This window comes from Accipiter gentilis, chromosome 23, assembly GCF_929443795.1.
Source record: "Accipiter gentilis chromosome 23, bAccGen1.1, whole genome shotgun sequence".
Classification (NCBI taxonomy): domain Eukaryota; kingdom Metazoa; phylum Chordata; class Aves; order Accipitriformes; family Accipitridae; genus Astur; species Astur gentilis.
The window spans coordinates 18971344-18992691 of NC_064902.1; the positions used below are offsets into that span (position 1 = coordinate 18971344).

A 21348-nucleotide genomic window follows, 5' to 3' on the forward strand; every position below is an offset into this window, starting at 1 on the left:
CGAATATGAAACGTACGTCATCTTTTGCCGAAGAAACAATGAAAACGGGAGTCACGGCCGGCAGCGTCACCACACCCCTGTCAGATGCCTTTTTCCTGGGCGGGTGAAGGGCGGCGCGGTCTGACAGCCGCCTCTCGCCTCCGCTGCCGCTCGCTCCTTCACGGTTTCGGCAGACTCGCCTCCCCGCGTCCAGCAGCGGCCGGGGACGGGTGGCGGGGCCGGGGACGGAGCCGCCGGCCGGGGGAGCCGCCCCGGGGCGGTGCCGCGGAGCTCTTAGGCCTGCGCGGCGATCGTCGGCGGGGAGGCGGCGGCAGCCATGGAGGTGCAGGTGGCTCCGCTGCGGGCCTGGGACGATTTCTTCCCGGGTTCGGACCGTTTCGCCCGGCCTGACTTCAAGGACATCTCGAAATGGAACAACCGGGTGGTCAGCAACCTGCTCTACTACCAGACCAACTACCTGATGGTGGCCGCCGCCGTCGTCTCCATCGTGGGGTCAGTGCGTGGGCCTCGCTCTCCCTCCGGCGGTGGCGGCCGGGGAACGGACCGGGGAGGGGGTGGCCCCGTTCCCCGGGGAGGGGGTGGCCCCGTTCCCCGGGCGGGCGGCACTGCGGCTCGGCCCGCTGCCCCGGGAAAGGGCCCGGCCCGGCCCCGGGCGCTGCGCTGCCGGGTGGGATGCCTTTCCCTTCCTCTGCCTCTCCTTAAACCTCTGACTTGCCTGGTGTCGTTTAAAAAAAAAATAATTAAGGCCTGGTTGCGGCCTCTCTTGTGGAGGTGGGGCTTTTCAGGTTAGGAGTAGGGTGTAGGATTTATTTACTTCTCTGTTGGTGGGGGTCTAACAGATCTGAGGACTCCCTCTTGTTTTTATCACTGCTCTTCAAGTCCCTTTGCCCGAGGAAGAGGGCTCCAGGCACCTAACTTGTGGCGGGGCACCTGGCAGAAGGCAGCCATGGGTTTGTGTGCTGGATGTTGCTGCTTTCTGAAAAACCGGGCTGCGTGCTGCACAGTGATCTGTGCTTCCTCACTAAAGCTGTCCAGTGTGACCGATCAAGATAAGCTTTGCTTTGAATTAAAAAAAAAAACAAAAAACCAACAAGATGAATTCTGCTTTCTGTTACAGTTCTAAACTTATGTCCAGGGAATGGAGCAAGCCTGTCTTATTTCTGAGCTAGTAGCTCATACTAAAAAACCTTTAATATAAAATAAATGAGGTACCCAGTCCTTTCATTTTGGTGGGTAGGATTGAGACCTTCGAGGCAGGACCATCTCCTGGTATGATGTTCTGTCAGGCCCAGCTTTCCTGAAGAGAATTGGGAAATAATCTTCTAATCATCTTTTGAATCAAAGCCTATGTGACTCTTCAAGTATTGCTCTAGGGTCATTGGTCAGAAAGCTCTTAAGCAAGACATGCAGCAGAGGCTGATGATTAAGCTTTTAATATGGAAACTGGGATACTCCACTTTTCACAACAAACAATGCGCAAATGCGAATGCTTAAATTGGAGAATTGCCCAGACACTAGGCCAGAGTGATTTTGGCTGAAGTGCATCTTATCTTGTATGTTGCAGAGGCTTAAAATTCTTCCCCTAAATGCATTTTTTTTTTTTTTTTTTTTTGTTAAGCAGCCTGCATCTTGTTAGGGCTTCTGAAGCTCTTGACCCAGCATCTAAGTTGGTGAAGATACTCTGCATCACAGGGAGCTTTGGCCTCTGCTCTGTGAAAGAAGAGTCTGAGAACCCTGCTTTTTCTTCTTGACACATATGGTGGTTAAAGGTTTGGCACAGTGGCGTAGGCTTTCTTCTTAAAGGTTTGGCACAGTGGCGTAGGCTTTCTTCTTAATTTTGGTGGGAATATGTTGCAGTCAGCTCAGTGGACTACTAGACTGGTAAAATGAGACTTCCATGGTCTTGCTGTTCTTATACCATCTTGGTCTAAACTTGTGTGTTCATCTACCCTTGTTTAGCAGTGCGATGCTGTAGCCAGCTCTCAATGAGTAGGTAAATCACAGTGGCTCTAGAAAGCGGGGGGACAGCTCTTCTCCCCAAGAAGTTGGGGGAAAAAATGTAAACAGTTTTGATATATCTGGTTGGAAAACTGGGATGGCAGCAGCTTTTACCCAGTCTTCTAAAATATTCCCTTTGAACTCCCATCTCTTTTCTTCAGATCAGGAGTGATATATGTCCCACTTATTTCCAACTGTTTTGCTGGGGTGGGAGGTGGAAGAGGAAGAGAGCCGCAGGAGGTGGAGATTAATAGTAGAACTGCAATTCTAGTATCTTAATATTGAGTGGTAACCCTCTGAGTTGAAAGCTAGTGGATGAGGAACACCTGGAATGGAATCTTGATGATCTCAAATATCTTTTTTTTATTGCATGTCTTAGAGCCTTTGGTATATGGTGAATCTGATTCTTCTAACACTGAACTAAAAGAGGATGGGAGAAAAACGCTAAAGGAAACAGGACAATACTTCACTAGAGGAAAAACTATCAATTCCTTTTAATAAAAAGATTTTTTGCTTGGCCTGACTGTGGCTGTGGGAGAATGGTAAAGAAAGTTCTCCCAATAAATTTCACTTGATGATTAAGTTGTTGTCTTGCACTTCATTCTGTAATGGGACAGGAATCCCTGAGTGATAAATGATGAATCATGGCTTTTTAGGATCTCCAGGGCTGTATACAGGCCTAAGGGCAGGATTATTGAAACAGCTAATGTAGTGGTCTTCCTGCGATCAAAACTAAACTTAGCCCATGACCAACTCTACCTGTTCTTAAACCATCTAATTATATAGACAGACTTGTAATGCAGAGGTGATGTTTTCAGCTATTGTAATACTTGGTAGCTATGGTGGTGCTGGGCTGACGTGGAAATTGTAGCTGAGAGCCTTCTCGATACTGGAAGTACAGTGCTTATTGCCACAGCCTCAGCTTACTGCCTCCCATACAACAAAGTTGACCTCTCCAGCCTTTTGCCATCTCTCTACAAGGTATGGAAAAACCTTACCGTGATTGTAGTGGAATTGTAATGGCCTATACTGCATCATTCCCTGCCCTTCTCCCTCCATTTGCCTTCTCTGGTAGCTACTGTCACATGTAAATGATGTTCTGTGCTTTGCAATAATGTATATTTTGCATTCAGCCTACAAGACTAGGTAGAAAATAATAAATTGATGAACAAGAAACTGAAACTACTGAATTAGTGCTACTCTACTAATACAGGCTGGTGGTAGCAGTCTTGTCTCTCCCACCTTCCCCGCCCTGCAAACTCTTTTAAAAATGAATCTGGATTAGTGTGCTATTTTTTTTCTCCCCCTACAACTCTGTTGCAGTAGACTGTTGATAAAAAACCAAGATCTTTACTAAACCAGATTGTGCCCTTTCTCCCAGTTGTATGGGAACTGGACTGCCCATTCTTACCCTCAGCCAGGACCCTGTAATTGCGAGTGCTGTACAGATATTTATTAAAATTAGTGCCTCCCACAACAGCTTGCAACTCCCCCCAACCAATCAGTTTGGTTAATAAGTGGAATTTGTCACCTGCTCCAAAAGGGCTTCTCTGTCTTGCAGTTCAAACTTCACTACTTAAATTGATGTCATTTCTTCTAGGCTTTTGTTGCCCTGTACTTGTTAAAAATTAGTTTCTAAATCTGACAGTACTAAAAGGTGTACTGGATTTCAGAGTGCTGCATCTAAGAGTCTTCATTCTCTTCTGGCATAATGTCTTCCCTGCAGCCTGAGGTTCAATGTCTCTTTCCTTTGCCACTTCTTCTCTAAAACATGTACTATCCATCTGCACAACCCCTAGCAATGAATGAGTGTCTTCCCCCCCCTCTTTTTTTTTTTTTCCCCCTCCCTCAAACCGCTACTTTAGCTGATGTGCTTGTAGCAATTCCCTTGCCAAAACTCAGGGGCAGCAAAATGCTTAGTTTCTCTGATGCCTACTGAAAGATTAAGAATGAGTGAGCAAAATGCATCTCTTTAAAACATATGTTGCATAATAATACTAGTACATAACTTCATAAAGGTCTGGCAATTCTGCAGAAAGGAATCTGTCTCTGGTTGTCAAAGCAATGTAAGTGAGCAACAGTAAGTAAAGAAGCATTGCTAAATCTGTGGATGCTGAGGGCTATCACCTGGGATAACATGCCATATATAGTTTTGTGTGCTGCCTCTAGTTACAGCTGTATAACCACAGTGAAGCTAGAAGTATGGGGAGAGAGGAGGCAGAACTTTAAAGATAAAGTTGTTTAAATTAATACAAATGAGGAAGGAAGCATTTAGGTGCTCTAACCTGCCCACCACTTGGAATGTGGTGGAGCAAAACTCTTCTAAAAGGGAATTTTCATGCTTATTTGATGTAATGGCCTAACTGAGCTGCTCTAAGTAAAAAGATGCTCTTCTCAATGACTGCAAGTCTCCTACTCAGTGCCTTTGTTCAGACATGCCTGGTCACATGCAGAAGAAACAGATGTGACAGCAACTGCTGAATAATCACGCTGAGACAGTCATCTAAAATGGAGATGATTTAAGGATGGAGCTAGCTTGCTGTTGCTTTTTTTGCGGCCTGTCTGATTTCAGGGCTCATGCTGCTGGAGGCTGCTTGGCTTGCACAAAGGATGCATCTCTTTTCCCTATGTAATAGCTGTATATTCTCCAAGTAACTGCTCGCCTCTCCTGCTATAAGACTGTGCACAAGCCTGCATATATGAAATAACCTGTCAAAAAGAGGTGATATGGTAAGTCACTGAAAGCAGACCTCTTTGGACTTTCCTGCACCTGTATGGGAAATCTAACCTGTCTTGTGATGCATGTAGGGCAGGTCTAGAATTACCAATCCAGTAAAAAAAAAAAAAGTACCTCATCTTAATCTGTTTTTGCTGGCCAGAGGTAGCTGCCAGTACTTCTTCCCACACACCTGCACCCCCAGCTGCTAGCATCTCTGCTGTCTTCTGATACTACTTTCACAAACACAGTGTCCCATGGTGCTGCTTAGCACAGGACAATGCCTGTGTCTCTGCAGCCAGGCAGGATGTTTCTTTTCTTTTAGTTATTTTTCCCATCTCTTTACTTTGTATTGAAGCTGATGCTGAAGGACACCTGGTCTCTGAAGGGCAGCAGTACAATTGAAAGTTGCCCTGCAACACTGCTAGACCTGAATCTAGGCGACAGCTTTTCTTTGCCAGTTTGACCCAGACGTACTGGAGGTCACAGCATCCTGCCAGGGTTGTACCTTGTCCGCTACAGAGAGCAATGCAGAAGATCATCCAGCTAGGGTGCTCTGGGCTGTTGGCACCCCCAAATGCTATTTAGTCCTGCCATGCTGACTCCTTTTGGGGTCGTGAAAGTTAGTGGTTTTCTTCTCCAAGCCCAAAAGTTTTTGTTCCCCTAAGTCATCTGAGCAGTGTAAACTCAAGTTACCATACCATTGCCATGCTAATAGTTCCATGCATTACATTTTTAGGTATTTGAGAAGTCTCGTAAATCCCTGCTAAAGGGAATTATATTTAGAAAGTATCTTGTAACATACTTGACGGCTGGTCACTTACCTTGTCTCTGCAGCTTTGAAAGACTTCCAGCCTTCTTGCCTGAGCATGAATTCGGCATATTGTGTTCTGATCCCTATATAAACAAGGCCAATATCAATGCTGGTGGTTCAACTATAAAGTGAGTTCTAGGGCTGTTACACAGCTCTCTTTTTCCCCAGACACTGGTGTTCTAAAATAACATGTCCCTGTTTTTTCCTTTTTAGTCTTTAGCTATTGTGTTATCACGAGCAGTGTGCCAACAGATCTGTGTGAAACTGGGTAATGGAGGTCCGCCTTCCTGAAAAATGCCATTGCTGGAGAAGAAGTTTATATATACAAATTTCTAGGAGAATCTTAGATAGTGCTGTGAATTACATTGTGGGCAAGTCAAGCGATAAACGGGAGCTTGGCACATGACAACCTATCCAGTACTGTAATCAACAGTATTGAAGTCTGTGGACACATGGCTGATAATTTGAATACCAGTTTTTAGTGGCAACTGCTATCCCCATCTGTTTTCATGTGGCTTTGAATGACTTCATTTGATACTTATGTTCACTGTTTCCTTGTACGCGTTGGAATGCAGCCCACTTCAGAAAACATGTAATTCAAATAACTTTCCCCAGGAAAGTGGGATATTTTGAATGCATTCTTTTTTTTTTCTTTTTTCTCCCCCTTCATATCCCTTATAGCCAGTCAGTTATACAGAACCTGCATAATACCAGAAAGAAGTCGTCTTTGGTCTCTTCCTTATAAATATGGTGGAATTGTACTTCACCACCAGTTTCTGAAGTTGTAATGAGAGTAAAGGGAAGGGTAGGGAAGATGAAGCTTTGAGAGTATTTACCAGACACATGGAAAATGTAGAGTGGAGCTCTGCCTAGTCCTTTGTTGGTTCCAGGATTATCTTGCCTGTAGATTTTTAGGAACAAAAAAATTGGTTGCTGTGAGTTGTCCAAGTAAGTTTGGCCATTTCTGCTCCAAGATAGCTGTGATGTGGAGGTGACTTCTACTTTAAGAATCTCATATGTCCAGTAGTATGTATATAAGCCAGCCACTAGTGTGGTCCAGTCATGAGTCACCCTCCTCCTGCTGCAAAGGAGCACAGATGAAACTGATTTCTTTTCTAGAGCAATGCTGTTCACTTTTTCCAGTCTGGAAACTTAAGATTGACAATTCAGAGCTAAATATAACCTGGCTGGCTACAGGGAGTGACTCAGATGCAACAAGCAAGCCTGCCCTATCACCACTTCCAAAAAGCCCTGTTGGCTTTTCAGCATGAGTAGCAGAAGCAGGTGGAAAAACTAGTCTGAATTTTAATCTCATTCCATCTAGTCGTCCTGTCTCCTGTTGGCACAACTGAATTAAAGAATTGAGAGCCAGTCTCTGCTCTGAAATAATTCTTGGGGGTTCTTCCTTCTCTAGGAAAATGCTCTCTGGCACTGCAGGTAGACTGTTGGCATACCAGTCCAGCAATAGATTTCTTCTGCCTGTGCCGGATATGAAGCACAGACCACAAACCATAGCATCCTCCTCAGCAGTGGGGTGGAGTGGTGAGTCATTGTATCTGTTAGCTTTGGAACAGTAGGACTGACTGCAAAGGCTACAGGAGAAAACCTTGACTACGTCTGGCTTTATCAGGGCAGCGTTACACAGTTTTATGCTGCTGTTGTAGTTGTAAAAGCTCAGAGCCCTCAGCTGCTGTGTAATTAGATCAGTGCATGTACAAGCAAGTAAATCAGAATGCACATGAAATCACATAACTTATTACTATATAAGTGAAGTGTAATAGAGCCTGGACTTTGTGCGAGTGTGGAAACAAGCTAAGCAAAGTCATTGCTGAAAGCTTGACTCTAAACGAGCTCTAAATACTTGGGAAAGTGGTTTGAGCAGGTGATGCTCTTGCCCTGGTCCGAAAAAGGGACTTGCTGTTTATAGTCCAAAGCTGATCGACTCTGACTTGGTTTGCTTGGTAACGCCAATAACAATAATAGAACACAAACCTCAGCAATGACCCTCTTGCCGGGCCTGGCTTGTCTTCCTGCAAGACCTTTATGCCATACTCCAGTTCCTTCTGACTCTCAGGCATGCTTGCTGGGGACTGGGCTTCCATCTCTTGTGCTGGTGTTGGCGCACATGTTGGCGGTAAGCTCCTTCTGCAGGTTCACAAAATTATTTTGTTCGGGTGTAAACCAATAAGAAGGTTTATTGAGAAATAAGAAATAGCGAAGTAACTTCCTTTACTCAATGTTCCCCTACCTTTCCCATTTTGCAAACCTAGACAAGATAACATGAAAAGCTAGTTCATCTGAACTAGGCTAGGCTGAGCCTGGTTTTGGTCACGTGTAGGGAAAAGATCAGTCCCTTGGGCAACTGATTGTTGGCTCCACCTGCTCTTGGGATTTGCTAACTTTGGGTCTGGTATCAAATGAATGCGTTGATTGCACAGGTGGGAGGGGTCCTGGTGGTGGTAAGTGCTTCTGTTGATGAGGTGCTACAGAAACTCATTATCCTGAGCTATGCTCAGGAAGAGAACATAAAGACAAATATTATCTAAATTCACTACTAAGGGTTGCTTGGTCTGTTGCACTTGTTGCTTTATTTAGCTTCTACCTAAAAATCAGAAGTTGATAAAGATCTTGACAGCAACAACAGACTTCTTAATGCCTTACCTCCCTAGTAAACAAATGACTATCGAGCTAGATGTTTGCTATATGGACACAAGTCGTGAAGGCTCTGAAATGGGACACTCTCTTTTTTTTTTTTTTCTTCCCCTCTCTTCTCTCCAGGTTTCTGAGTCCCCTGAATATGCTTATTGGTGGTACTGTGGTGGTGCTGGTGTTCATGGGGTTTGTGTGGGTATCACACAACAAGGATATACTCCGCAGGCTGAAGAAGCAGTATCCAACCACATTTGTAGTGGTCATCATGCTGTCTAGCTACTTCCTGATCTCCTATCTGGGAGATGTCATGGTGTTCATGTTTGGGATCACGCTTCCTCTCCTCTGTAAGTAGTTTTCCTCTTCTCTGAGGGGCTAGTGGCATATGACTTGAGCTTTCTCAAATAAGTCTGCAGGGTCTAAATTGGCGGTTGTCTAGTTAAATGATCCGAAAACACAATTGCAGGGGAGGGGACGCAAAACAGCACAAGCCATCTTCAATGTTGTTATTAAGTGGGTACCTGTGGTTAACTTAAGCGGTCAGTGAGACTTCATCTTCTTCCAGTGATGTCACAGCATTGGAGCGTGTCTTAAGATGAACGCTGCAAGAACTATGCATTCCTTGGGCATTAACAATTAATAAGTGTGTTTCTGCCATGCAGTGATGTTCGTCCATGCTTCTCTGAGGCTCCGGAACATAAAGAACAAGCTGGAGAACAAGATGGAAGGAATAGGCTTGAAGAAGACCCCAATGGGCATCATACTGGATGCTCTGGAACAGCAAGAGGATAGTATCAACAAACTGGCTGACTACATATCTAAAGTGAAGGAGTAAGCAGCTGCAACGTGGCATTTTTACCTGTTGCAGGAGTGTAGTTGCTATTTACTATTGTTCAAGCTTGCTTTCAGTTTGTGTACAAAACAGGAAATGCACGTGGTACAGAGTAATAGTTGCAGGATACAGGTATTCCAGGGTCTTCAGGGCTCCTCTAATAACATAAGAGCAGCAACTTTTTTCTATTGTATAGCAAAATCTACTGGTGTTTACACAAATACATACTAACTTAAATGTGTTTGCTTGTCTCTTCTTCTGCGAGGTAGAGGAGGAAGAGATGGAAACCTATGGAATGCAAACTATCTTGTAGCAAATTTGTCTATTAAAAGTAACACCCCTTTCATCTCAGTTCTACAAGATGGCAGTTTAGCCAGTTTATGCTGAGTAGCCCCTTCAGGCTGGCAATATTCAAGGTGAGCTGGAACGTATCAAAAGTAGGTATCTCTTGCATCCTCCAAATCCCTCACTTGAGTGGTCTGTATTGGGACCACGTTGCTAGCTTAACTGGCAAGCAGTAAAACTGTGCAGTACTTGTAATGAATATGGGTTCCTGTCCTCACCTCACATTCCTCCTTTAGCAGCTGGGAAACAGTCTAAATAGATCTAAGCATGAAGACTATATATGGCACCGTGCCTCTGTCAGTTCCAGTAAAATGCACCTTTGGTCTCTCCAAACTCTTGATCTATAGAAACTGCTTCTCTGCAGGAGAGGCAAAATTCCTTGCATACCAGCTAAGCTATGGCTGAGCATGGGAGAAAAGAAAGTTTTCAGATATATTGGATGAGCAAGGATTCTACCCTATTGATGTTTTTTAAATACTGTTACTTTAGGACTTACCTTGTTCTCCTTTAGTCTGTATAGGCTGTTTTGTAGATGGAGGTGTATGTGTGTTCTCGAGCGTGGGTCATGTTTTTCTTTCTTCTTAACCAGAATGCAAAGTTATAAGTAAAACATGTGTCTCACTGACTCTGTACTTCTGACACTCTTCAAAGGAATAAACTAGATTTCAGGTTTACAAGTAAAAGCAATAAATGTCAAGATGCAGTTTTTGAAAACCCATTCCAAATTCATGAAGATATTTGCCTGTAACAACTCCTGAAAGTGGTGTGGGGGATTCTTTTATATATATATATATTTTAACTTAACTGCCAGCTCTGATGGAATTATCTTGATAACAAGAGCTTACCAACAACAGGGGGGGAAAAAAGTTGTCCAGGTGACACTCCATTTCAGATATTCTTGCATTTCGCTTTTCTAACAAAGTAATTAATTTAACAAAAAAGCAAAGGATCCTTAAAGTTGAAGCTTTTATGTAACTTACCATGCTGTTTTCATAGTGAACTGTGTAGAAATCTGAACATGTCATTCCATTTAAGTGTTAAAGTGATCAGTATTTATTGAAAATGTCTGTATATTCCAGCTGAAGAGTCAATGGCTTGTTCCTCACTTGTAGCGCATGGTCTTTGTTTTTTGAAAACTGTTTCCACGCTTAAAGAACGTAGTGGCCTATGACTTCATTACTGTAGAATTTACTGAGCAGTTATGAAGAAAAATAAATTCTAATGGTCATTACTGAGTGCATTTATTCAGGTTGGGAAAAGGGTTGGAGACTTGATCTTGTCTGTTTCTATGGTTGGTGGAACCCTGTAGAGTGGGGGTGGGAGATCTGCCGTCAGCCTGCAGATCCTGCCGCAAGCCCATGCCGCAAGCCCATGCTTGTGATGAAGCAGCTGGTTTTGAATGCTCTGTGTCTGTATTAACTTTGTTGAGGCACAAGGGACCTCTGAGCTGCAGAAATGTTACGGCCTTGCTCTTGCAGCCTTACAAAAGCTTCTCTGCAGAGGTGGAGTAGCGCTTAAGGCATTTGTTCATGCTGTTTCAGTGTCTTATATAACTCTACTTTACTTAACTGGGATCTTCCATTTCTTTTAATTACCTGAGAGGGATTTCTGCTCCTAGGATTACTGGGAGCTGTACCTCGAGCAGTACTAGGACGCCAGCTCTGCTACGGTCAAACTAATGGTGTGATCTCTGTATCTGGCTGCCTCCCTCCTGGGATCACTGAAGAGGCTGCTCAGTGGGAGAACATGGATCAGAGCAGGGCTTCACAGGTCCTGCTGTATATATCCCGGTAATACGTGTCAGCTGCTGCAGCACTGCTGCTTTGGCTGCTTCTGGGTGTAGCAGTAATTTGTGCTTGGCAGCTTGAGTTGGAGGTTGTAAAGCTCTATATTACATTTTCCTTTGTATTTCCCTGTCTTAGCTTGGCCTTGAAGCCAGTATGGAGAGCAGCGTGCTCTAATAGCTTCCTGGGGGAGTTGCTTTTTCACACTTGTCATTTGCTGCTGTGCTCCATGTGAGGGCGTGGTTGGAAGTACCAAGTTCCTTCCCTTTCCTACTTTATCCCTTACAAAAAGAGAGGGCTGTATGAAATGGTTACAATGAAAGTGTTACTTCCTTTTTTATGTCTCTTCCATGCAGAAATGGCTCTCCTCTTCCCCCTTACATGATACTTAAAAACTGCTTGCTACATCTTAGGCAATACATCAACCACGTTTCCCAAGTCTGCAGCATTACAGTTGCAGACGGAAGCAGAGGTGAGAAGGAGCTTTACAAGTTTGGAAGACAGAGCTTTGAAAGAGACCAGATGATAGATATGGGAAGGACAAGGATAAATGAAAACTTGAACTAATGGTAGCGGAGACTACCTTGGAATCAAAGAGGTCCTGGACAGTGCTGATACTACAGGACTATTATAATAAACATGGGAAGGGGGAGCGAGGTGGCACTGGGATTTAGTTGCCAGGGGACTGCCGGCATGGGTGTTACAGGCAGGAGCAAGGAGAAACTCACCTGAAGGAACTCCTGCCAGGAGCTGCAAAACTGTGCCTTTTGAGCAAGTCTATCAGCCACAGGAAGGCAGGGGAGCTGCATGTTAGCAAAGGGAAAGGCTTTCTTCTTTCCCTATGCCTTATAACTTTAAAAACCAAACAAAAAAACCCCAAAACAACTGGTCTTTTGTAGATGTGTTCCACAAGAATGTGACTTACCTGAAGCAGCTTTACAAAAAAGGCTTGCAGCAGAAAAACTACTGTGATTAAAAAAGGGGAGGAGACAAAATTTCCCAGAAATATTAAGGAAAAACTAAGTTGAGTATATGCAGGTTTAACCCCATCATATCTAGCCCTGCTAGAGGGTGAGATGTGCTATTCACACCCCCTACTAGGAGGAACGATGAGTTTCTTAAACCGCTGGCAAGGAGAGGGTTAAGGTTCATTCTCCTGCCACAAGAATAGTGTGGAGAGAGACCTGAAATGGCATTTCAGTGTGCTCCAAGGTGGCTGTAATTAAGGAATACATCATGGACAGAGATGAATCATGGATAATGAAGGTTACAGCTCTCAAAACAAAGCATGGCATCACCTTTTATATGCTGATCGGGTACAATACCAAGTAGATTATGTTCTGAAATAGAGGTAGCTTGAAACCACCAAGACGAGGTGTTCCACGTACCAGAGCAATCGTTCTGTTCTGTGAGCGTCTCGTTAGCCATGGAAGTGCTGCACACATCTTACAGAGAGCACTTTATTTAATTTGTTTCCTTAGCCTAAAAAATGAAGCTGTATACATGGAAACCCAGGTACATTTCTCATGGACAAGAGAATAATAAAGGAGCGTGTGTGTGAAAGAAGGATAAGATAGAGCACAGCATGTTCCTGCAGAATCTGGCAGCAGAAGGACAACATGGAAGCAAAATAGTTTGCGGACAAACTAGAAAGGCAAGGTTATTGTTGCCTCTGAGAAAATACTCCCACAACAAACTGGAGTCTCAAATCCGCTTGGCAGACAGATGGCACCAGGATTGTTTGATACCTGATGGAAACGCTTAGCACTGACTTTTCCCATGCCAGCCGTTTTCACCACACTTATCAAAGTGTGTATCGCAAGCTTTGTTCCCAAAGAGTCGTATATACCACCTGGGTTCTGCAGAAAACATCTGCTGAAACAGTTGTAAGCAAAACTTGAATAGTTTTTAATTCCAAATTGTTTCTTCGGGTCAGCCTGGTCTCTCACTCCAGCTGCTTTGGCAATGGCACCTGGACAAGGACAGTAAGTATTAGGAGGAAGAAATTTCTCAGTCTTATTTCCCAAACCCCTTTAGCTTAATAGAAACCTTTAGAAACTGTAAAAAGATCAAAAATACAACAGCTGGGAGCTCCAAGGAGCTCTGGTTGAGAATTTATTTTGTTTGTAATTCCTCAATTACTTGCTGTTTGCAATGCTTAACGCTCAGTAAATAAATTTGCAAGCAGTGAGTCCCACCATGGAGCGAACAAACGCCCCAGCTCTGCTCAAGCAGTAAAACCCCATTTTAGAGAGGAAGCTGGGGATATTGAGGCAAATGAGTTACCAAGATGACGCAGGCAGGTGAAAATAACACCCTAAGGCCCCAAATCCAAACCATGTGGCCCCATAACAGAGGACCAAAAAAAAAACAACCCCAAAACCCCACCCAAAAAATCCACCAAACAAAAAGCAACCCCAAAACCCCAACACGTGTGTCCATTGCTTCATCTTTCCATGGGCTGCAATAGCAGTTGTTATCTGCCCCATTTAGGACGGACCATGAACTGAACCCTCCGCCCCAAACCCCACAGCCCTCATTTGTAAAAACTTCCCGAGGATTTTGGGAGGAATGGCTGGGGTTCACTATTGCTTCCTGGCACCCAGCAGCACCCGGGTTTCTTAATTATTGCTGTGCAAAATAAGGGCTGTGGCCGGCAGAGCACCGGCACCATCATCCTCCATCCTTCTGAGAGGAGAGGAGGCAGCAACCTGCCGTCACAAGCACCGTCTTGGCACATATAGATAAACCATGACCTTTACAAGAGCAGGTCTTGTCGTCTTAGACGTGGCACTGAAACGCAAAACCTCGACTGGCCTAGAAAGGCCAGAAATGTCCTGAGGAGAGGCCCTGGCTGCAGCCAAGTCGGACTGGCCAGCAGAAACCCTCAACCCCAAAACTTGGTTTGGGGACGCAATGGTCACATTAAACCTGGACCAGGGTTGGAGGTCACTGCAGGATCTGCCCCTGCCAAAATTTCAGGACAAACTACTCTCTCTGGAATTACTGAGGGATAATTATTTCTGTGTAGGTATCAATGAAAGCAAGATGTGGCCCACTATATTAGAATGTAAACATTAAACAAAATATTAATTACAAAATACTACTAGACCGTTTTTAATTGCAATGGATTTTCTGTCCTCTTCCTCTAGCCTTAGCAACACAAACAGATACATCAACACTGCTAGCTACAAATAGATCAGTCAGCTTTTAGTATTTCTTGAATAATAGTGCAATGCAAGGAAATACAACGTTTCAGGAAAGCAAAAGGTTAAATCTGGTGGCCAGCATTTTTGAATGGCCCATGAAGTTGGCACCCGAGTAAGAGCATCACCAGGAGGCAATTATCACAGTTTGGGACTTGGATTCTCAAAGCCATGATGATATCGAGCTCACATTTGCGCTTGAGTTGCAACCACTGAGCACTTTCAATGGCAGAGATTTACTTGAAAACGAATATAAAAAATCCTTGATATCACTGCTTTCTTCCTATAACCTTGCTCCATCTTCACTGCTAATGGATCTAATATTTTTTTTTCCTATTAGCACTAGAATTTTGCAGTTGATTTAAATAGGGAAAAACAAAATTGAGTGGCAGAGGGTCACTAAAATAAATACTCTCCTTGTTACCAGGTGAGGCCGGCAGGAGCAAGTCTGCAGGCTGTGCATCTAGGCTAGATTTCAGTGTGGGCATATCTGTGTGCCCCAGGTGAATTTGGCCCCGATCCTCCCTGCTTTTTATCAGCTTATTGACATTTTTTTAAACCTGATGATAGTAAAAAAAAACCAAAACCAACCCCCCCCCCTCAAAAAAAAAACAACCACAAAAACCCTCCACAATTTGTATCTTTTGCCACCAAACAGTATTTTAGAGAACCAACTATTTTATTTGAAATGTTTTTAGGCAACTGTAAAAATGTGTTAACATGTTCAGGCAGCCAAGAAAAAGCATCTTTTACTCATCCTGTTGTTAGAATTCAAAATGTAAGGCTCAAGCATGTGGAAAAATATTTTAGCAAGGGTTTTTGCGGTATCGCTGTTACAGAAAGTAACTCTACAGAAAGAAAATAACTCTTAAAAAAATATATTAAATTCCCCCTCGCGCTAAAGCTTTTAATTTCGTTTCAACCAGACCAACCGAAGGCGGTTCTGGACCACGACCCTTCTCGCTTCCCGCAGCCTTGTCCCGGCGGGCGTGCGGCAGCGCCGAAGGAGCGCCGTTACTCGCCCCGGCCAGCCCGGGGGTCTGGGCACCCACCGCAGGGGCAGGGGAGTCTGACCAGTGTGTTACTGGAAACCCAGTTCCCGCCTCCGTGCCGTTTCTTAAGTGACCTTGGGTTAAGTTATGTTGCTGCCAGTGTTTCAGTTCAGCCGTTATCGAGTGGGGCAAGCGATGGTGCTTTCCTGGGGAAAGGGAGAGCTAAAGAAAAACACAGCTACTGAAAAGTAAAAAACACGGTGAAAAAACCAGCACATGGTTTTTACGGGGGACTGGGGACAGACTAATGCGAAAAATAATACCTGTTGCTCTCCCGAAGCAAACATAACAGCCTTTGCCTATCGTAACTAATATGCCATTCCTCGTTACGCTATCGCTGAGTTTCTGCGATTTTGTTTGACTCCTGAGTGAATTCGCTTTCTTTTAGCTTTACGGACGAAGGCAGGGACGTGCGAGGCTGCACCCTGCCGAATGGCCGGCGTTTCAAACGACGGCACCGGGACGCCGGGCGAACGCGATTCCCTCCCCTCCCCGCCACCGCGAAGCACTTACCGGTTTAAGATAAGCGACGTTACTCTGACGAATGTCGTTTAGTAGCTGATCTCTGGGGGTTATTTCGACGAGAGGCGGCGGCCTTCTCCTGGGAATCGGTTTAAGCGTTTTGATGACGTCCTTGAGGTTGGTTTTCTCGGGGGGTTCCACGTACTCCGGCACGGCGGGTTTGCGCTGAGTCTTCTTCAGCTTCACCACTCTGAAGCTGACGGGCTGCTTGGGGGCCGGCTGCCTCGTGCTCTCCTGCCTTTTGCTCAGAGACACGGCCGCGGGGACGGGTCTTTTCGGGGCTTGCGGAGGTTCGTGCATCCTCGGCTGGGGCAGCGGTCCCCCCAACATTTCCCACATCCCGGGAGGCAACCCAAGTCCGTTTTCCAGCATCGCTATCAACTCCCTCTGCTCCTTCATTTGCTGCTGCCTCTGCTCCTCCTGCCTCTTTTGCCTCTGCTTGTCCAGGTTTCTGCTGAGCAGGTTGGTCACCACCATCCTGGGCCCCGGCAGCTCGAAGTGGTACCCCATTTTAAGGAGGGTGGGGTTGGCTTTCAGCAGCCTGGCGATCTCCATTTCTGCCTGGTGGCCCAGCATGCTCCGCTGGTTGTGGAAGCGGAGCTCCGTCAGCGTCTCGTTGTACTGCAGGCACCTCACGATGGCAACGATCCCTTTCCCGGAGATGCAATTGGAATCGATGTTCAACGTCGTGATGCTCCTGTTCTCCCGCAGCATGTTGGCCAGGGCGAACGCCACGTTGTCGTCGGCCCCCACGTTGGCCAAGCTGAACGTTTTTACGTTCTTATTCTTTTTCATGGCATTGACAAAGTCTATCAGCATTTCTTTGGGGATGTTTTCTATGTTGTTCAGGTTGAGCTCTTTCACGTCTGGGTTGTTTTTTCGGACTTTCTCCAAACTCTCTTCTAAATTGGTTTGATTTCCTGAAGGCCTGGCACTTAGCTTCATGAAGCTGGTATCCAGTGCTAACTTTTTGGGGATGTTTAATTTTGATATTTTCTTTTCATTTTCGTTTGGCTTTTCTATGCTTTCTCCTGATTCCGTACCTGGTTTCTTACTTGTCTGATCACTGTGACGGTTCTCGTTGGTGTAAGTCTCCTTTGTTTCCAATTCAGTCTCATCTTCCCCTTCATCCTCTTCCTCCCCCTCTTCATCCTCTTCCTCCTCTGCTTCTTCTTTCTCATCCTCCTCCTCCTCCTCTCTCTCCTTATGACTTCCATCTTTCTTTGTCTCCCCAAATTGCGTTCCTGAGTTGGACAAGTGCTCATTTTTGTAATGTCTCTCTTTTCCCTCTGCTCCTGGCACCCTCCCGCCGGCTGCCTGGCCGCTGCCGCTGGCCTTTCCTTCCGTCTCCTCCGCAGCGCTTCTCTGAGGAAGACAAAACCTCACAGCTGAAATAATTGAACGTGGCTTTTTTACATTAACTTTCTGCTCAAATAAACAGGTAGCGGCTGGATTTAGATACCTCTATGCCCATACATTATAGAATAATCCTTAAAAGTGTCATTGCCTGTAAGTCAGGGCTGTGCTGGCTTGCTTGGGAACCAGGAACGGTTGCTCTTAAAGTGCCTGCAATCCAGTTTCTCATCTTTGCCTATTAAATTTGATCCTGACAATTAAATTCTGTATGTATTTAATGCTACGTTAAGGTGGTCCTTGAACCCTTCTGGGGCTAAGGGTCTCTGATCCAAAGTCTCTTTCTGAATTTTTTGTAATTTTGATTGTTTCCTTGACAAGAGAGAAAGTTTATTTTGTATGCCACAAACCGTTGGAAATCAGTATTAAGCGCTGACTGTTTGCTCAGCCCAAGGAGGAGTGAAGAGGGCACGTCGTAAGTAACAACAGCCGAGTCATCCGGCACCTGAGACAACAAGGCTGCCTGCTCCGGTACCTGCCAGAGCATCACAGCTAAGGAAGCACGTTGCTGAAGATAAAGCAAAATCTCAGTTTTATTTTGAGTCCAGAGATAGGAAACTGGACTCTGCACCCAGCTGTTGCAAGGCAGTGGGGCTTCTAGTATCAAAATAAAACTAGCTGCAAACTTCCACCATCTCCAGAGACCCTCCTCACTGAGATTTTTTTTTCAAGCTTCTTTTTGCAAGTAGATCCTCCATCACTGAGGAATGCTAATAAAGCGCTAATAAAGATCAAGATATTTTCCTAAAAGATTGGCACTAGTTCAGGCAGGGCAGAGTCATGGCTTGTGCTTCACCAAAAGCCAGACAAAATGGCCACAGTCACTTCTGCCCTCAGGGCTGTGGTAGTAGATGGGTTTAGTATGGGGATCCCTTGACCAGTTGTGAGTGCAGCAGGCAGCTCTATACTCAAATTCCAGATTTTACCTCAGAAGCGTTAAAAAAAAAATTGTTTCTTTGAGTGTAAGAGTGTTGCAGGAGGGAAAACCCACAGATTTCCCTCCCCTCTCCACAGGCAGCCCATGAAACCTGCCCTGCGAAGGCCCTGATGGACTGTGCGGTTGTGTATTAGCAAAACCACTAGTGTTTAAAAAAAAAATTAAAAATCAGTTACCTAAAATTCACTTAGGTTTAGGTATGGATGTGGTTCGTCTGGCCAAGTTTCCATTCTATTAACTTATTTTTAAGTGTAGCCCTCATCCTGAAAAATACCTAAGTATGACCTTAACTTTATTTCAAAGTCATAGTGATAGCAGAATAAATTTAAGTACTCTATTGAAGAGAGTTGGACTAGTTCGTGGAGTTTGCATGCTTGGTCGTTAGTAAGTGTTTCACATCGTTAAAATACAGTGTTTTGGGGTTTTGTCTGGTATGACATTAAATTCTGTCAATTAGTTTAATACATATGATTAATGTATGGAAAAGCAATATGATATTGTTCCATACGCAAAGTCAAACAAATTTGAGTTACATCCTCCAAACTGATTTTATGACAATTTCTGAGTGATTTGCTTTACTGAAACAGAATTATGATACTCTTATATTAAAAAAAGCTTAAGTAAATATTTAGGAAAAACAATTAAAAAATTACTAATCCCGACATCAGTCCAAGCTGGATCCTGACATTGCTGAGGCTTTTAGGATGAATTTAAATTTGTTTGTATCGTACCTCAGATAAGGGACAGAAGCAGAGACAGGTTAAGGTATTAAAGCTATAAAACAGATCCCACAGCAGATGCATAATAAATTTGTGATTTGTTGCTTGTTACCTCAGAGGGCAAGAGGGTGACGGGAACTCTCTCGTCCTCGAGCATGCGTCTGGATGCCTTCTGCCAGTACAGGTAGTCAACCAGGGACCTGTGGTCGAAGCTCCCCGTGGGAGGTTTCTCCGTCTGGTCCCTCTGTATCATCCCAGTTGGGACTTCGGGGTCTGGGGCCATGACTTCCATCTCACACTGCAGCTCCTTTAGCTCCTCGGGGGACAGGTTTGCCAGGATTTCATCTTCATCGATGTCCTCAGGACACACTTCTTCATCAGCGTTTTGGTTGAGTTCAGACATGTTTGTTCTTCTCACCTTCCTCTATTATGTTTTAAACCTAAAGAGAAAGTTAAATTTTTAAAGAATTTTTTTTTTTTTTTTTTTTCCCCCCCCCTCACTAGTAGTAGTTCATTCGGTTAAATCCACAACTTCACGTTTTGGTCATGAGCTGTGGCAGCTCTCGGTCTCAGTGCGGGAGACAGACCGTGCAGCTAAGTCTATATTAAGCTGCACTTGGCTGGATAAAGAGAATTTATGGCGATGCTGCCATGCTCCATTTTCAGCAACCTGTCAGCTGCGCAAACCCTTCTGACATTTCAGTGCAGCTGGTGCGTCCCCCCATTGAGTAAGGCAGGATGCGGCCATTTTCTAGAGGACTCCTGGGGCACTACGCCTTTCGGTGCTTCACCCCATGCCTGAATCGCCATAGGCGGGTGGAGCGACATTAACGGTACCTGCAAGGCGTGCCGGTGAAATTCTGCACCGTGGGAAGAATCAGCAGCAGGTCTCTGTATCCGTAATGTCTCAGATATCTCCAAAGGGCTGGGGACTGCAGGTTCTTCACTGCCTTTAGCCCACGGTTAAACCCTGCCTGAATATTGCGGGCGGTTTTGGTGCGAGCGCAGCCGTCGCGCGATCGATGAGCTCTCCCAAATGCCAGATCCTAGTTAAGGTAAAATCCTCCAAGATGGAAAAAGGCAGGTGAACAGCTGGTACAACACACACACCTTGTGCTTGGGGACAGGGGTTCCACGCGGCAACAGGCACCAGCCCTTTGAACGTTCCCATAGGGAGCATTTCCCCATAGCATTTCCCACAGCACGCCCATGTCCTGCTCCTATCCAGCCTGCCCAGCGGCAATGCCAGTGCCCAATTTCTTGACTGCCCTGTCTCTATCGTGGATGTTATTTGTACTGTCAACAGACCTTGGCTGACAGTTCATCTCAGGTTCATCCCTTTCCTACTTTTTACCATTTTTTACAGAATTAATAAGCAACTACAAAGATCTACTTTGCTAATATTCGTAGGACTGATCTAAGTATCGAAGATTACCTGAAATCCTTTTTTTCATTAAGTGTCCATTCCAGCTAAGAAGTACCTCCTTCTTTGTTCAGAATATTTTATAGGCTTCTAAATTTACATGGTAAACCAGAAAGCCATATCTCCAACACCACCGTGCTCATGGCTGCTTTGTAAAAGCAGAGTAGCGTGGGTGGGTAATTTTACCACTACAGTGCAATTTCAGTACGCCACAGTTCGGACTGTTCATGGGATTAGGAAGATTTCCTCTCATAATTTCAAATATTCTTTGCAGGGGGTATCAAATCAAATCCTCACCTTGCAACTGCGAATGCATCTTTCATAGGAAAGAAACCACAGACGAGAGGCTGTGAAACCAAACCCCACCAACTTTTGAGCCATATTTCTCGCTACATCTCAACCATGCTCTGCTGGAGTCTGCCAGCATCAAAATAGTCTCTGCATGATGATAGTGTCTCTTTGCTGTGTTTTGTAACAAGAAACATGGTGTTCAAAGCCCTGTTAAACTCTGTTAAAAAGCCATTATCCAAAGGTCCTCATTTAATTAACGCTGTTACACAGCGGGGAAGAGGGCAAAAATTTAAGAATGAAATAAGCGGTAAAGGAAAAAATAACAAAAACCCAAGCCAAGAACATAATGGCTCCGTTTGCCCCTTTGGTATTTCAGGGGACATCCTTATTTTATATTATGCAGTAGCAAGCACAACAGCAGACCCACACATCAATCTATCTGGTCTAGCAGTTTTAACCCCCAGCGATTGCTGTCCATAATAGAGTCCATAAATGGTTTCCTGATGTTATCAAATAAATCAATGCTCTTCAGTAGCTGGTATGTTATTCTCCCAAACGATGCTGTTTGGGTCACAGAAGCTGTCTATTCAGTGGTTACTTATCGCTTGCTAATTTCTTGACTGTAAATAAAGCCCCTGGCCACCTTC

The 21348-nt window shown here is 44.7% G+C and overlaps 2 protein-coding genes across 3 annotated transcripts; one reads left to right on the forward strand and one right to left on the reverse strand.

Annotated features, from left to right (window-relative positions):
* The first annotated feature begins 156 nt into the window (after window positions 1-156).
* Window positions 157-10582, forward strand: ARL6IP5 (ADP ribosylation factor like GTPase 6 interacting protein 5). The gene is made up of 3 exons (XM_049826864.1): window positions 157-492; window positions 8307-8524; window positions 8840-10582. The coding sequence occupies exons 1-3, from the start codon at window positions 317-319 to the stop codon at window positions 9010-9012; spliced, it is 567 nt and encodes a 188-aa protein (XP_049682821.1). The 5' UTR covers window positions 157-316; the 3' UTR covers window positions 9013-10582.
* A 758-nt stretch (window positions 10583-11340) lies between these two features.
* Window positions 11341-19460, reverse strand: LMOD3 (leiomodin 3). Of its 2 annotated transcripts, XM_049826851.1 has the most exons (3): window positions 19100-19460; window positions 15910-17283; window positions 11341-13110 (listed from the first exon to the last, which is right to left on the reverse strand). In XM_049826851.1, the coding sequence occupies exons 1-3, from the start codon at window positions 19388-19390 to the stop codon at window positions 13084-13086; spliced, it is 1692 nt and encodes a 563-aa protein (XP_049682808.1). In that variant the 5' UTR covers window positions 19391-19460; the 3' UTR covers window positions 11341-13083. The 2 variants fall into 2 exon arrangements, with proteins under 2 accessions (XP_049682808.1, XP_049682807.1); XM_049826850.1 differs by lacking the exon at window positions 11341-13110 and having other exon boundaries at window positions 15787-17283.
* Between the last annotated feature and the right edge of the window lie 1888 nt (window positions 19461-21348).

Coding starts and splice junctions, on each gene's coding strand:
- ARL6IP5 (XM_049826864.1), top strand. CDS start 317: ATGGAGGTGCAGGTGGCTCCGCTGCGGGCCTGGGACGATTTCTTCCCG. Junction 493..8,306: donor GCCGTCGTCTCCATCGTGGG/GTCAGTGCGTGG, acceptor TCTTCTCTCCAG/GTTTCTGAGTCCCCTGAATA. Junction 8,525..8,839: donor GATCACGCTTCCTCTCCTCT/GTAAGTAGTTTT, acceptor TCTGCCATGCAG/TGATGTTCGTCCATGCTTCT.
- LMOD3 (XM_049826850.1), bottom strand. CDS start 19,390: ATGTCTGAACTCAACCAAAACGCTGATGAAGAAGTGTGTCCTGAGGAC. Junction 17,284..19,099: donor TCACCCTCTTGCCCTCTGAG/GTAACAAGCAAC, acceptor TGTCTTCCTCAG/AGAAGCGCTGCGGAGGAGAC.